At 51.4% G+C, this 14,799-nt stretch overlaps 1 protein-coding gene across 5 annotated transcripts in view; it reads left to right on the top strand.

Annotated features, from left to right (window-relative positions):
* OGDH (oxoglutarate dehydrogenase) overlaps positions 1-14,799 on the top strand; it is a 29,626-nt gene that overhangs the window by 8,994 nt on the left and 5,833 nt on the right. For 2 of the 5 annotated variants that reach the window (XM_071417690.1, XM_071417689.1), the window contains exons 3-11: positions 3,185-3,370; positions 4,003-4,105; positions 7,522-7,566; positions 9,937-10,052; positions 11,149-11,303; positions 11,706-11,852; positions 12,310-12,400; positions 13,284-13,463; positions 14,498-14,626. In XM_071417690.1, the coding sequence (XP_071273791.1) occupies positions 3,185-3,370; positions 4,003-4,105; positions 7,522-7,566; positions 9,937-10,052; positions 11,149-11,303; positions 11,706-11,852; positions 12,310-12,400; positions 13,284-13,463; positions 14,498-14,626 (1,152 nt within the window). Of the gene's footprint in view, positions 1-3,184; positions 3,371-3,793; positions 3,885-4,002; positions 4,106-7,521; positions 7,567-9,936; positions 10,053-11,148; positions 11,304-11,705; positions 11,853-12,309; positions 12,401-13,283; positions 13,464-14,497; positions 14,627-14,799 lie in introns of all 5 variants that reach the window. The other 3 variants (XM_071417691.1, XM_071417693.1, XM_071417692.1) reach the window with 3 other exon arrangements.

Consider the following 14,799-nt stretch of genomic DNA (forward strand, 5'->3'; position numbering starts at 1 on the left):
CCAAACAGCTGTGGCTGCAGGTGAGTGCTACCTGCATACATCTCAGGTAGGTTCAGCCTCCCTAAGCAGCAGCCCTGGAGTTTGGGTTGAACTGGGTGACAGGGACACAGCTCTCCCCATGGATCTGTACATGAAACAGCCCTTAACACAGACCCTTTAACTTGCCAATGTTTGGGATTTTAAATAGAAAGAGGTTTGATGACCCCATCACCCTCAGAAAACTGAAGGTGCTTGTCTGGGTTGATAAAGAACACAGCAATGTGCATAGCATGAACCCATTGCTTGCTACTTGACTGCCTGCTCTCAGCAAAGAGTAAATTTCCCTTAAATTTGGTTGAGGCTACTCCTCCTCCTCCTGCCCCCCTAATTTCTGATGTTCATCATCTTCTCCCTGCTGGAGCAGGAGGTGCTTCCAGACCTGCAGACCATGCCAAGCAGGGTTGATGCTTCTGGAGCCTGAGCTGGAGGTGGAAACAGTGTGTCCCTTAGTGCCTGCAGTGGATGGGAAATGTCACCCCTCTTCCCTCGCTCTGCATGCCTGACCTCCAAGCGGAGAAACTGGGACATGACAGTATGAGCCCACACCCTTCTGCAGAAGCTGCATTTGGTAGAAGGTGCTGGTTTGGCTTGGTGAGCTGGTTTGGGATTGTTCTCAATAAAGGAGCCTGCCCTGAGCTCCACTCACAGAACTGAGCTCAAGATCCCTCTAAAGCCTGAACTGTCCTGGTGTGTGGCAGGCAGCTGGTTCACCAAGCCCACTTTGCCAGTGCATGGAGGAGCACTGGGAAAGCCAGCCCAGGCTAATGCTTTGTGTTGCAGCTGTGGGACTGTCTAAAAATGCCCTGAATCTGGCTCTCTTGTACCCAAAATGTGTATCTATGTATCTTATATCCTGTATGCCTCTACAGAGGGTAAAAAAGTGAGTGGAGCACTCACAGAGCTGCCACAGGCACAGAAAAGTCAAAGGACAATAACCCCATGAGTTTATTACTGCTGTTACCTTTGGCAAGTGCTGGATTATGTTCAAAGTTCTCCTTCCCATGATAAAGCAGGATAACTCTGATGGGGCAGCCTCTCCCATGGGAGATGGGAGCTCCAGAGGCACTTCTGTGCTCCTCAGAAACCCACGGGATAGCCCTTGGATTCTCTTGAATTCACAATCACATCAGCAGGTTGAAAGCTGATGTCTTTATGGCCCTTATCACGGCCCTAGCCTGCCCTGTGCCATCCAGACATCATTCTGTGGAGCAATAAAGCACTCAGTGAAAGTGCCACACCTTGTTTGCAGAGTTTAAAGTGAACTTTTTCTTTTTCAAAACAGAAGCTAATTGCAACTCCAAGAGAAATGAATGGCAGAAGGGAGAAGGTTATAAAGGCAACACCCCTGGCTCCGTCCCTGTTCCCATCACCCCCCTCTCAGGTTGTCAGGTGCTCCTTTTCTCTTGCCTGTCTTTATTTGCCAGTACATGAACCAACCTTAAACTGTGGAGCAAAGTCTCCAGCCAGGTTCCTCTCCATCCCAAGGGCACAGAGCCCATCCCTGGATGCTTGTCCCTCTGTTTGCAGGAGCTGATGGCTTTGGGGGCACCCAGGAGCTCTGTGAGCCTGTGGAAGGAACAAATAGCAACTCTTCCTCTTTTCCCACTGAGATTTCCTTTAGCAGTCAGAACAGGGTTGGGTGTTTTCTGTCTTCCCTTTTTTCCCCTTGGGGGAGTTATTGTTTATCAGTAACAGTGTCAAAATGTTCCAGATCTTATTTATGATCCTTTAGCATGACCTGTTTCTAAATTTATTCACCTTGTGCAGTCATGTGATGGGACAATGGAGTGTTTGGGTAAATTGGGACTGGAAATACCTTCCTGGGCATGTGATGGGTGCTGCAACTGAAGGAGCTCTCGGGGGAGCAGCAGAGCTGGGGTGACTCCAGCAAAGGGCAGATTTTCAGTCCTTTCCACCCTGCTTCCAGGGGACAAAAACTGTTTTTTGCCCCAAGCAACCCCTGCTTTGAGGGCACTTTTTTGCTTGATTTAAACTCTCTGGGGATGGCTGGGCTTCGTGCATCTCTGATTGCCAAGGCTGTATTTGGTGCTCTCCAAGGTGCAGGATGCCAAGCTCCCAGTCGGTGGAGAGACCCTTGGGCTGAAGCCAGCATGCAAATCCCACAGGATTTGTTTGCTGTAGTAGCTTCCTGGGTCTGTGCTGCCGGCACACAGCTGCTGTTCTGCTGTGCCCTCATCCTTTGCCATCATTTGGTGGCATATGAGATGAGGCACACACCTGATGGGAGGATGTGCATTGGACTTTGTTTGGCCAGGCTCTCTCCTTCCCCAAATCTGTTGGTGCTTCTACAAGGAGACTGGTTAACTTGAGTTTGGCCTGGGATATTTCCAGACTTTTCAGACAGCGCTGGAAAAGTATGACAGTACACCAAGTCTGTCCAGGGCTTTTTTCCCAGTGTTTTGATTTGTTTTCTTAACACCTAGAAATGCCCATCTGCAAAGGGAACAGGAACAGAGGAGGCAGCTGCCTTGTTCTGGGCATGGGAGAGCTGGTATGGGAGTACCTCTGTAGTGCTGTCATTGGTGTCACCAAAAGGATGGGGGAAAATTGAAGAAGAGATAGAAAAATAAAAACATTGCTGGTTGAGGGCTGAACAAGACAGCTTATGCTGGGATTTAGGTCTCTGGCCATTCAGATCATGGAAAGAGGAAGAGGTGTATTTGATTACAGGGCAGAAATATTTTTCAGAAAATATTGGGGTATTTAGAGAGCAGTGGCCTCCCCTGAGGAGAAGGAAATGGGCTGGGAGTCCAGGCTGGGGCTTGTTGCTCAGAGCAGTGGTTCCAAGAGCAGAGCCAAGGGATGGGGTGTCACTCTGTCCTGTCCTGGCGCCACTGCCAAGGGAGAGGTGGCTCTGGTGTTGGCCTCATGCCTAAAGAAACAATCCAGATGGATGAGAAGTGGGATAGTGATGCAGCTGGAATAGTGGGAGAGCTTTATTGCTCTTTTGTTCAAGGCAAGTGGGTGCTTTCAGCAGCAGCTGCATGGAGATGAGGTACAGGGGAGGAGGCAGTTCTGTCCCCTGCTTTGGCAGTAAAGTGGAGACCTCTGTAACCTTGACTGGATGAGGTGTTTGGACTGCAGGTGAAGACCCTGGTCATCTCTCTTCTTTCCTTTTTCCTAGTCATGGGACATCTTTTTTCGCAACGCCAATGCTGGAGCTGCTCCAGGCACTGCTTACCAAAGCCCCCCTCCGCTGACCAGCCTCTCCACCCTGTCCCAAGCCCAGTCCCTGATTCAGGCACAGCCTAACGTGGATAAACTGGTGGAGGACCATCTTGCAGTGCAATCTCTCATCAGGGCGTATCAGGTAAGGGGACTTTGTGCCGAGGAGGGTCACGTCCTTTGTGGAGGGGCTTGCAGGGGCTGAGCTGGGCTGGAGTTAGTGTGAATGATGCACATGTTTGCACGGAGAGCACGCAGGATAGGAGCTGGGCTGCCTCATAGGAGCAGCTGATCTGTTGGGGCAGAAGCTCAGCTGATGCTTTACTGGACAATAGGAAGATGAAAGCTATTGTCATCCAAACAGGGTGGCAGGGAGGGGGAGGTCGTCTCCACACTGGGTGGTTTGCTGCTGTCTGGAATGCTGCCCCAGTGCCATGGGCTCCTGCCATGCTTAGCAGTGGCGTGGAGCACCCATCCTGCTTCCCCCTGTTGCTGACAGAACTTCCGAGGAAAGGAATGTCTCTTCAGTTAACTTGTTTTAATGACTAATCTGTGTTGTTGCTTCCAGGTCAGGGGTCACCACATTGCAAAGCTTGATCCTCTCGGCATTAGTTGTGTAAATTTTGATGATGCGCCAGTAACTGTTTCTCCAAACGTCGGTGAGAATTACTCTGCAAATTAATTCTAATGTAATTTAACTTTTTTACCCCTCCCCTCTTTTGTTTTTCTCTCCCTCTTGCTTCCTGTTCTCCTTTCCATTCCTGATGCATTTCATAGATTCGAGGGCATCATGTAGCACAACTCGATCCACTGGGCATCTTGGATGCAGATCTGGACTCCTCCCTTCCAGCCGATATTATCACATCCACAGACAAACTGGGTGAGGGCTTTGAGAGCAGTTGGTGCTGCATTGCTTGAGCTCCCCTCTCTTTCACAGCTTTGTAGGTAGACTGCTTCACAGGCCAGGGGTCTGAAGTTTCCTTTGTAATGATCACTCTAAAATTGTGGTTGCCGGTAGCAGCAGCAGCGCAGTCCTGCCACCCTCCGGCTGTCACTCCAGCACTCAGCTCATGTTTCTTCAACCAGTACCAATCAGTGTTATCACTGATCTTGCTCACCCAGAAGCAAAAACCCAGAAGGGTTGGAAGCAATTGTATCTTCTAGAAATGCAAAGCAGAGAGGTTTTTTGTTGGTGAGAGCTGGAGGTCTGTTCTCTCAGCTCCTCTTGCTGTCCTTGGGGACCCTCAGAGCTGGGGGTGAATATTCTGGGTTCATCTCATCAGGGCTGAGGCTGCCCTCCTGAACTTCCAGCTTGCCCCAGCATCTGTAAATCCTTTAACTAATTAATCCTTCGTCCAAGACGGAGCTATGAGTCCCTACTGGTGATCATAACAAGGAAGCTTTGGGATGCATTCCTGTCCAAGTAGAGAGGTGACAATTCCAATGCGTTTGAGAGCTGCATGAGTGTTGTACAGAAGTGTGTGTGGTTCCCAGGACTTGAAATCCTGATCTGAAAGTGCTTAAACCCAGCACCTCTCCATGTGCTTTAGAGCTGATTTCTGTAGTTTGCTACCATTCTCCTAGCCAGGATGAGGTTGCTGAACTCTGTCACCTCACTGGTGCTTCCCAGGGTGGTTCCCTGGCACTCCAAGTGCTCCAAAGGCATGCTCATGCTCATGCTCCTAACGTAGAGTAGAGCAGCAGTGATGATTACTAACCCTGCCAATGGACACAGCCAATCAGAATGCACGGTGCATGTAAACCTCCTTGATTCCTTATTCATCTGCCAGCACAGGGACACCAGCCCTGGACCTGCTGGACCTTCGGACAGGATTACATGTACCAGGAGCGGTAGGAAAGGGAGTAGGTTTTGGTTGGACCAGTTCCCTGGATGATGAGGAAGCTACTTCATCCCATAGTCTGGACTCTGACATGCTTCTCTGGAAGACCAACCCTTGGATGAGCCTCAGGAGCCATCCAGCTCCAGCTGGGAGCGTGTCCTGTGCCTCTTGCCATTTTGATGGCAAGAGGTGGGGAGATGATTGCTGTGAACCCAACTGGGGGAGAAGACACATGTGCTCTAGTTAGCATTGTGAGGAAAGCAGGAAGACTTTTTAGGTGAACTTAAAGCCACTCACCATGGCTGTGTAACTCAGTTGTTACAGTGTACAGCTGTAACAACATCTGAGGGAAGCAGTCCAGGCTCCATTTTTCCTGCTTCCCCAGGGTGAGTTGCCACAAGCCAAGCAGTCTGTCCCAGTGTGGCTCACTGTGGTGTCAAGCATTCAGGTGTAGATAGTCCATAGGCATTGGCTGGAAGGAACCTCAGCATGGGATCTCTTGTGTATGAGCAAGCTCTTAAGCTTAGTCTCTGTTCCTTTGTGGCTTTCATATTAAAATGAAAGCCACAAAGGAACAGTGGGTAGCGGTGTTGATTTGCTTCCCAGGAATCCATGAATTCATAAGAAATAATGAGTCCTGGGAACAAGATATAATGGTGGCAGCTGCCAGCTCATGCTGGGGTTGTGTCTCATGGTAGAACCCCATACTCAGGTGGCTAGGTCTTAGCAAAAGACTTTGTTTAACTTGCTATAAGTATTATTTATACTGAGTAGATTTTCCCTTGATATTCTTATCTTGGAAAACCTCTTCTAGTCAATCCTAGCTGTAACTGAATGAACTTAGCCTGCAAGTAGTGTTCAGGAAGTGGGGAAAGAGCTGTGGTGGTGCAGCAGACAGAACTCCAGCTGGGCCTAAGGTTGGGTGTTGCCTGCTTGTGGCAGAAAAAGCCAATTTCTAAGCAGATCCTGCTGTCTTTTTGCTTTGAAGGAATGTGTAGCACTTGACAGGGTGGTTAATAACAGGAGTGGTTTGGTTTTGAAACTTGGAAACAATCTTGTTTCTTCTTTCTGAACAGCAAAGTCCTTTAAAGGTCAGCTTTTGTGGTGTGATCACAGTTGCCAACAGTTTAAGTGGCAGTGCTGTGATTCAAATGAGTTGCATGGTTAATCTCAGAAATTGATCCTTCTTCTCAACTGCCTTTTGTTTAGCAACTGGTTTGGCTCTGGTTTGGAAGCTCTCTGGATTAAGCAGTGTGATCTTTGAGGAAAATGTCAGAGGGAGAAAACCTGCGCAGGGCTACTCAGTCTGAGCAGTGGTGGGGCTGGAGCCACCCAATTCCCCTTTCTCTTGTCTTTTCTATTAAAAAAAAAACCCAGTAATCTCATCCTGGTCTTCCACTGCAGCTGGTCTGGCATGGTAAGTGTGTAAAACAAGGACAGGATGACTACAGGAACTCAGTATGATCCTGAAAATAGAAAGAAAGAAGCACACTGAAATCCGGGTGGTGTATGGAAGGCTGTGTGTGTCTAAGTGTCTGTCTGTCTTCTCCCCGTGGAAGGCAGCTGCCTCTGCCTCATGCCAAGGGGAATTGATGGAAATCCTCCTCCAGCTCAGGAAGAGCCAGGCGAGCCCCTGCAGGGACCTGGGCTTGAGGTGCTCCCACCTTCCTTTTCCCCATTTTGGGGAAGTGTCTGATTTTCCCTGCTGACCCAAATGACAAGTGTTTCCAAGGCCTTTTTGTAACCTAGGTGAGATTGAGGCCCTTGGATCACCTAACCTAGCTGGGCAGGCAGCTCTGGTGCTGCATGTTTGCCCACTGTTGCAGCGTGCTGGCACTCCTGCCTGCACCAAGCATGCTCCAGAGAGGCGGCTGTGCATGCCTGCTGTGCTGCCGTCTTCGCTGTCTTCCTTATGAACTGCCTGCTTGTCAACACCCCAGTCCTCCTCCTCTGTGCAAAGGCAGCATCCTTAACTCCGTGGGTTGACCTTGAGATCCTCCCAGTAGCACGAGCAGAGTAAACCCTCTGGAGCAGGTGTTGGTGGGAGGCAGCTCCCAGCTTCTGCAGAGGGTCCCACTCCCTGCAATGCAGCTTGGCAGGATGCTTTCCGTCGTGGCAAATGAAGATGCCAGGCCACCCTCTCTTCCATCAAGGTGCAAGAGGAGATCTCAAACCATGCAGCTCAACTACTCCCCAGTGTCTGATGCCCCCTTCCCCTCCTGCTCCTCCCTCCTCTCATCAGACTTCCCACCAAGATTCCTTTTCTGCCTAATGTATAGTCATCCTCCATCCCTGCCCTTTTGCCTCTGATGGGTTTTGCCTGTATTTTAAATACTGTATTTTTTTGACTTGTGCTTTCCATGACTAGTTTTCACAGTTCCAGATTTTTTTACTAACTTTGACTGCATCTCTCTGTCTTCTCCCTTTCTGCATTCCCCCTCCCTGCCCTCCCCAGACCTCGCAGTGTTCAAGGAGCGGCTGAGAGTGTTAACAGTAGGAGGTATGCAATTAATGAGCCATTAACCCTCTGGAGTGCAGGACTCTCTTTGAATAGGTTATTCTGGGCATGAACTGAGCTGGTAAAGTGGACCCCTCCCATCTCCCACCACTCCTTAATTTTGTGGCATGTTTTATTTTTAATTTCTACTCAAAGTTTGGATGTAGGTGTGTGGTTAGTGGCACTTTGTCTAGTATAAATCCTCAGTTTGAGCCTTGCTGGCCCTTTATATACTGTGTTTGCATGCCTGGCTTGCTAGAGTACATTTTGTTATGAATAATAATTTTACAAGGCCTCAATCTCCCTCATTGGTTCAAGAGTCCTAAAAATCCAAGCTGTCTTCTGCTGGTTTTGTCGCAGGGAAAATTTGGCAGCTCATCCCTTGTCTTCCTCCATCTGATGGTGTTGCTGTCTATAAATACTGAGCGTTGTCAGAGCTGTCAGGCTGCAGCAAAGAAGAAGCAAAGATGCTTAGATGTCCTAAAACTCCTTGTAAAATCTGATACTCCCCAAAGTGTGCCAGAGTGTCTTCAAAGCATCACAGCAGAACAAGCCAAAGCCCTGTGCTGCACGTCTGCAAGCTTCAGCAAATTACTGAGGATTCCCTGGAACCCTTCAACAGGCAGTTTGTGTGGGATGCTCCCTGCTGCCTCTCTCTGGGATTTCTGTTTGAATGGGAACCAAAGAGAAACTCCAGAGACATGGGGCCAAACTCTCAACTCTTGTCTGGTTCAGTGTTCCTAGGCATAGCTCTGGAGCAGAGCTGCTGGGGCCTGGCTTCATTCCCTCTCCTGGGACTCCAGTGTCCCAGGAGCAGAGGGGATGAACAGCAGTGGCAGCCAGGAATGTGTTCCACATTTCTGGACTTGCCCCTCAAGGCTGCACAGGAATGAGTCATGACCAGGCCTGTCATCATGGGATCACAGACTGGCTTAGGCTGGAAGGGGCCTTTCATACTGCCTAGTCCCCTAGACCAGGTTGCTCCAAGCCTGGCATTGAACACTTCCAGGGATTGGCTGTCTACAGCTCACTGTCCATTCCTGATCAGACAGCAAGGGATAGACTTTTAACATGAAGTTCAAGGAAGGGGCCAGCTCAGGAGGGGCCAGGTTTTGCCTCCCATTCCCCCGAGGAAGGTGGGTTACACTGCTCTGCCATGCTTAGATGGTGTTCCCCATCCCCTCTCTAAAGGAACAGGTCCTCTAAAAGCTCCCTCTCTAAAATCTGGGGTCCTGGGCTGGTTTGGAGGAAGCTGGGAGGAGTGGTATGTGTGTCTACTGCAGCTCCTGCCCTGGGGTTAGGAAACACCTTGGGACCAGGCCTGGTTGGGAGTGCAGGAGGGATGAGCAGGAGCCTGAAAAAGGGCTGTAGACTGACTCCTTCATCCACGCTCCTGCTTCAGAAAGGTCATGGGACTCTCCAGTTCCTGGACCTACTTCTGCCTTTCTGCATTGGTTTAGCAAGGTCAGCACTGTCCCTCCTCCTCCTCTGTGCCTCAGTTTCTCCAGAGACAACCATGAGCTTCAATGGGTAGAGGGGCCCCTCTGATGGCTTTGGGGTACAGTGGGGCTCGCCTGCAGCCCTAAATCCCAACCTCCAGTTCTTGAGGCCTGCTCGGTCCCTCTCCAGGCCCAGCTCAGCTCCCCACAGCCCCATACCATGAGTAGGAGCTGCCTCCAAATCGTCATCTGCCAGCACCAAAGGGTGGAGGTTTGCTGAGCAGAGCTGGGCAAAAGCTCTAATTAAAAAGCTGTTGATTGAGGTGAAAGGGTACCTGGGCAGCCGAACCCCTGAGTGGCTGTTGGCCACCCTGCTCCTGGGCTGAGCTATTCAGGAGAGTCCATCAGAGCTCTGTTGCCTTTTCTCTTTCTTGCTTCTCTCTCTCTCCCTCCTTGGGGTTTTGTCTGTTTGGTTGTGTCTGTTTTAACTGTTTCCTTCTCTGCATTGACTCTCCCTTTTTAATTCCTGCCACGTGCCGACACCTCTGGTGTGCTCGGTGACTCCTCAATTCCTGTTTCTTTTCTCTCCCCTTTGTTATAATTTGTTGCGTGTTTTTTGTGTTCTTGGGGCTCCAAACTCCCCAACTCACCCTGGATTTTAATTGCCCATTTCCATGCATATACATTGCTTTGTGGTTCATTTCCTGCGGTCCCTTCTGTAATAACTCATTGTTTGGTGCTTAATGTCTTTTTGTTTAATTATGGCTTGGTTTTTATCCATATAAACCTCCTTCATGTTTATTATTTTTTTATACTGCTTTTTTTTGTCCCTTCCCCACTTCTCCCAAACGTACCTGGTCCCTGTGTGACGGTATCCACGTCCCTCTTCCTTCCTTCTTTCTCTTGCTTCTCCCGCCCATGACAAATCCTGCAGGCTTTTATGGTCTGGATGAATCTGACCTCGACAAAGTTTTCCACTTGCCCACAACCACTTTCATCGGTGGAAATGAATCGGCTCTTCCACTCCGGGAAATCATCCGTCGGCTGGAGGTGAGAAGGGCAGGAGTCTCACCAGGTCTGTGTGCAGCCAGGGGCAGGGGCAGAGCAGTTGTCTTTGGAAAGTCCTGGGTCAGCCTGCACATTTTAAGATTTTCAGTTTGGGAACTGCTTCTCAGCACTCACCCCACTCACAAGAGTCACCTCGAGTAACCTGCTCAGCTCTGATTGTCTCCAGCTTTCTGCTGCATTGCAGCAACGCACTTGGTTTGCCCAAGGTGGAGCAAGCCCCAGGCAGCTGGATATTGCCTTTTTTGAAACCTCTCCAGCTATGCTTTCCAGTTTGAAGCAGCAGCTGGTGCTTGCAGAGCACAGAAGTGATCCCCTCTTCAGGCACTGCAGCAGTGTTGCTGTCCTGCATGGGTGTCCTTCAGAGGGTCTTGGTGCAGGTTTGAGACCTCTGGGGCTGGGACTTCCAGCTCATACAGCCAGTTCCCCTTTTCTGCCAAATTTCATTCCCTCCTGTGCTTGGACTGATCTCAAGCAGCTCTCAGGCACAATGCAGGCTGCTCAGATGGTCTCTGCTGAGACTAGTTGACCTTGGAAGAAGCAAAACTCTGCCAACATCTTAGTCCATCTGCAGGAATGGGCTCCTCATTGTGGGAGGAGCTTCTTCTGATTCTCCCCTGCCCTGTGATGTGGGATTTTGGACTGCTCACAGGTGATGCCATGGAGAGGGAAAATCTCTCCTCTGAGGTGGATGTAAAGGATTTAAGGGACTGATTGTGGGCCCCTCCAGGAAGAGGAATTAAACAGCTTGATGCTGGGTCATGTGCTGGCCTGCAGCATCCTGGAACATGTCCTGCCACATCCCTTTTCCTGGGAATACAACTCACACAAGGCTCCTAAAGTGGGGCTGTTGCAGGGCTGGCAGCTGGCTTCCCCCCGGACCCCCTCCAGCTGCCAGGCGTGAGGGTCGATGTCTCTGCTGGCACAGAAGGGCTCTTTGGCTGAAAGGGTGAAGGGGGAAATGAAGAGCCCCTGGCCCTGTGATCCAGTGGGGCTGCAAGTGCTAGTCCTTTGGGGGTTTGAGGTGCTGAAGCCCTGGCTGTTGCCTGATGGCCCCTCCTTTCCCTCCCTGTTGGAGCAGATGGCATACTGCCAGCACATTGGCGTGGAGTTCATGTTCATCAATGACCTGGAGCAGTGCCAGTGGATCCGGCAGAAGTTTGAGACCCCAGGCATCATGCAGTTCACCAATGAAGAGAAGCGCACACTGCTGGCCAGGCTGGTCCGCTCCACCAGGTACCCTGGGGGGGCTTCACCTTCTCCATGTCTTCCCCAGGAGGTTTGCTCCCAGCCAGAGTGATGCAGTCACCAGCTGAGTCACATCTTGACATCATCTTTTGCCTTCATGAGCAGGTTGACGCCACTGAGCTGCCAGTCTGGCAGGCTCAGGTGCTGGCAAACAGCCTGAAAATGTGGATGATCCTGAAAGAAAAGGTCTAAAAATAAGGATTAAGTGCAGCATGGTGTTGGAATGGGGGGAAATGGCCAGCTGAACTCTGTGGGAAGACACTGAAGTGACTGTTGTGCACTGCATGGTACCAGCTTGAGCATCGGCCAGTGCTGTGGCTCCCTTGGTGCAGTCCGTGTCCCTTCCCTGGTTTCTGCCCTCAGTGATCCCTCCCTCCCTTTGCCTCCTAGGTTTGAGGAGTTCCTCCATCGGAAATGGTCTTCAGAGAAGCGTTTTGGTCTGGAGGGATGTGAAGTGCTGATCCCAGCCTTAAAGACCATTATTGATAAGTCAAGTGAGAAGGGAGTGGATTATGTGATCATGGGAATGCCCCACAGGTAACCTTGCCTCTAGCCATGCTGCTGCCTGGTGCGGGTAGAAGGTGGGGGGGATGCTGCTGGGGTTTGGTACTGGAGGGCACACTGGTTTCTACCATCACCAAATTGATCTTGGTTGGTGATGAACCTCAGCTGGAGAGGTCAGGCCTTGGCTGCTCTCTGCTCATCGGGATCTTTCCAGCTTAGTAAATTCATTTGGAGAGGGGTGGTGGCTTGAGGTCAGAGCTGGAATCATGCTGGAATTCCAGCACCTACCCACTCTGGGGCATCTCAGCAAGTATGTAGGATGTGGTGTTGGCCAAACCATCCCTGTGCTGAGGGATCCTTAGACTCCTCCTGGTTTGTCCCTGTATCTGGGTGACCCCACAGCCATCACAGGAAGTGTGGCCTGTGGCAGTGGGGGTTGTAGATCACCATCAGCACTCAATGGCTGTCAGCAGTGGCCTTGCTTTTGCAGGGGACGCCTGAATGTTCTTGCCAACGTGATCAGGAAAGAGCTGGAGCAGATCTTCTGCCAGTTTGACTCCAAGCTGGAAGCTGCTGATGAGGTGAGCTTCTTTCCTGCCTGCAGCAGGCTGCTGCTGCCTGCCCCTGACCACTCCCCACGGGCTGTGGCTGGATTGTGCCACTGCGTCTGGTGTCACTCAGTAGCACCGGTGTTGCACGGGTTTCCACGTTACAAGCACACCTGGGTGATGGGAGCCTTTGTAGAGCTGCCAGTGCTGGTCTGTCCTTGCCTGTCCTGGGGGTGACATGTGCCATTGTCTCCAGCACAAGCTTGGCTCTTGGCAGCTCTCCAGAGCATGAAGCAGCCTTGGGGTGGTTGCTGAGAGGTGGCCAGGAGCAGAAGTTTATTTGTGCCCCTGGTCCCCATCTGGGGTTCTAAAGCAGCTCCAAAAGCAGCTCTGTCACTGCAATAAACTCATGCTCCAAAGCTTCTGCATCATAAGCTGGGATGATTTGGCTTTTGGGAAGCTGGGCTGGGCTGGTTTGATCCTGCCATGACCTTCAGTGGGATTTCAAGGTGAGAAAGCAGCAGCCTGGGGCCTCGAGGTGCCCTTATGGGCTACCTGGCTGCATATTGGGAATGGTGCCATGGATGGCCATGCTGCTGCAGTGTGGGTTGAGCTCAGGCAAGCGTTACCTGTTATTCAGGGTCTTTGCCCAATCCACCACACTTGCTTCATCCCCCACACTTTCAGCTGTGTTTAGATGGGCTGGGTGCATGTCTGAAGTTGGCGGTGGTTTGGCACCTGGCACAGGCTTTCCTGGGTGCCAGTTCGGCTCCTCCAGTGAGTGCCTGCTGTATTGTGGCAGTACCTCCAAAAAATGCCCCCCTCTTCCAGCCTCGGGGTCAGCACTCCTCTGTCTCCTTCCATGCCCCAAAAGCCACTCATGCCCCTGGGGTGACTCTCTTGTCCCCTCCACCAGGGCTCTGGTGATGTGAAGTACCACCTGGGAATGTACCACCGGCGGATTAACCGTGTCACTGACAGGAACATCACCCTTTCCTTGGTGGCAAATCCTTCTCATTTGGAAGCAGCTGATCCTGTTGTTCAAGGCAAGACTAAGGCAGAGCAGTTTTACTGTGGGGACACAGAGGGGAAGAAGGTGAGTGCTGCTCAGATGCCTGTAGTGACGTGGCCTAGGCTGGATGGATTTTGGTGGAGACAGGCTGGTGGGAAAGTGAAGTAACATGTCTGCTTTCTGTTTGATGTGCCACTTCCCCTGCCGTCACCCTGACTTTGCTCCCCATCCTTCCCTTCTGTTTTTGGAGATAACTTTGGGAGGAGCTTGCCCACCCTGGGTTCCCATTGCTGTTTTCTTCATCTCTGAACTGAGCTGAGCTGTGGGCACAGCAAATGCACAACCCCTGACTGGGAGACAGGGACATGAGGGGAACCCCAAGGCAATGCAAGCACCACACCTCGGAGGGCTTGGCAGCAGGATCTCAGTGTGACTAGAGATAACCATTCCTGGGACTGGGAAAGCTGGAACTGGCAACAGAAGGCAGTTCTCCACACCCCGGTGGGAAGGGGCTGTGGGGAGCTGTTTGCTGTGTGATTCATTGCAGACCTGTCTCCAATCCTAAGAAGTGGAAGAGTGAGATCCAAAGTGCTTCCCTCCCTCCTACACCCCAGGCGCTGGATATAAATAGACTGATCCTGTCCTTGCTTGGCAGGCGATGTCCTTAGCCAGCCCCAGGGATGGTGACAAAATAACATCAGTGGCTCTGGGGCTCCTAGGCCCGCTGCCCCCGCTGGGGCTTCTGGGCTGAAAGTGTGAGAGAACAGGGCTTCTTCTCTTCTTCCCCCAGTGAGAAAACGGCTTTGCTTTGGGGTGTATGTATTTGGGAATGGGATTGCTGCCCATCTGGGGCATACTGGGTGTTGTTCTGCTATCTGCTCAGGGTGCTCCAAGTGTGCTGCCCTTGCTGGGGGGCGGGGAGCTGCTGGCCACAGTCTCTGCCCGGTGGTGTCTGACTCCCCTCCCATCCCCTGGGAAAGCATTGGATGTGTTGAGGAGCTGCTCTATGTCCTTTCTGGGACATAAAGGTGAAAGCTCATGGGGAGGAGAGCTGGGCCCTTTCCTGGTGGTGTCCTGCTCTCTGTCCCTGATGACCACCATGGCTTCCCCTCTCCCAGGTGATGTCTATCCTCCTGCATGGAGATGCTGCGTTTGCAGGGCAGGGCATTGTGTACGAGACATTTCACCTGAGCGACCTTCCCTCCTACACCACCCACGGCACTGTCCATGTTGTGGTCAACAACCAGGTGAGGAGCAAATACCCTGTGCCTGTGGGTCCCTGGCAGAGCTGTCGTTGCAGGCTCTGGTGCAGGGAGTAGCTAGAACCAGCAGCAGCTGTTTCCCTGCCAGTGTTGGTGGCAGGAGCCCTAACCTGGGGTCAGCAGGGGGTACTTCTCACCCAGCTGCTCAACAGCAGCAG

The sequence above is a fragment of the Agelaius tricolor genome, unplaced genomic scaffold (genome assembly GCF_023055355.1).
Source record: "Agelaius tricolor isolate 1412-34295 unplaced genomic scaffold, bAgeTri1.0.p SCAF_70, whole genome shotgun sequence".
Lineage (NCBI taxonomy): Eukaryota > Metazoa > Chordata > Aves > Passeriformes > Icteridae > Agelaius > Agelaius tricolor.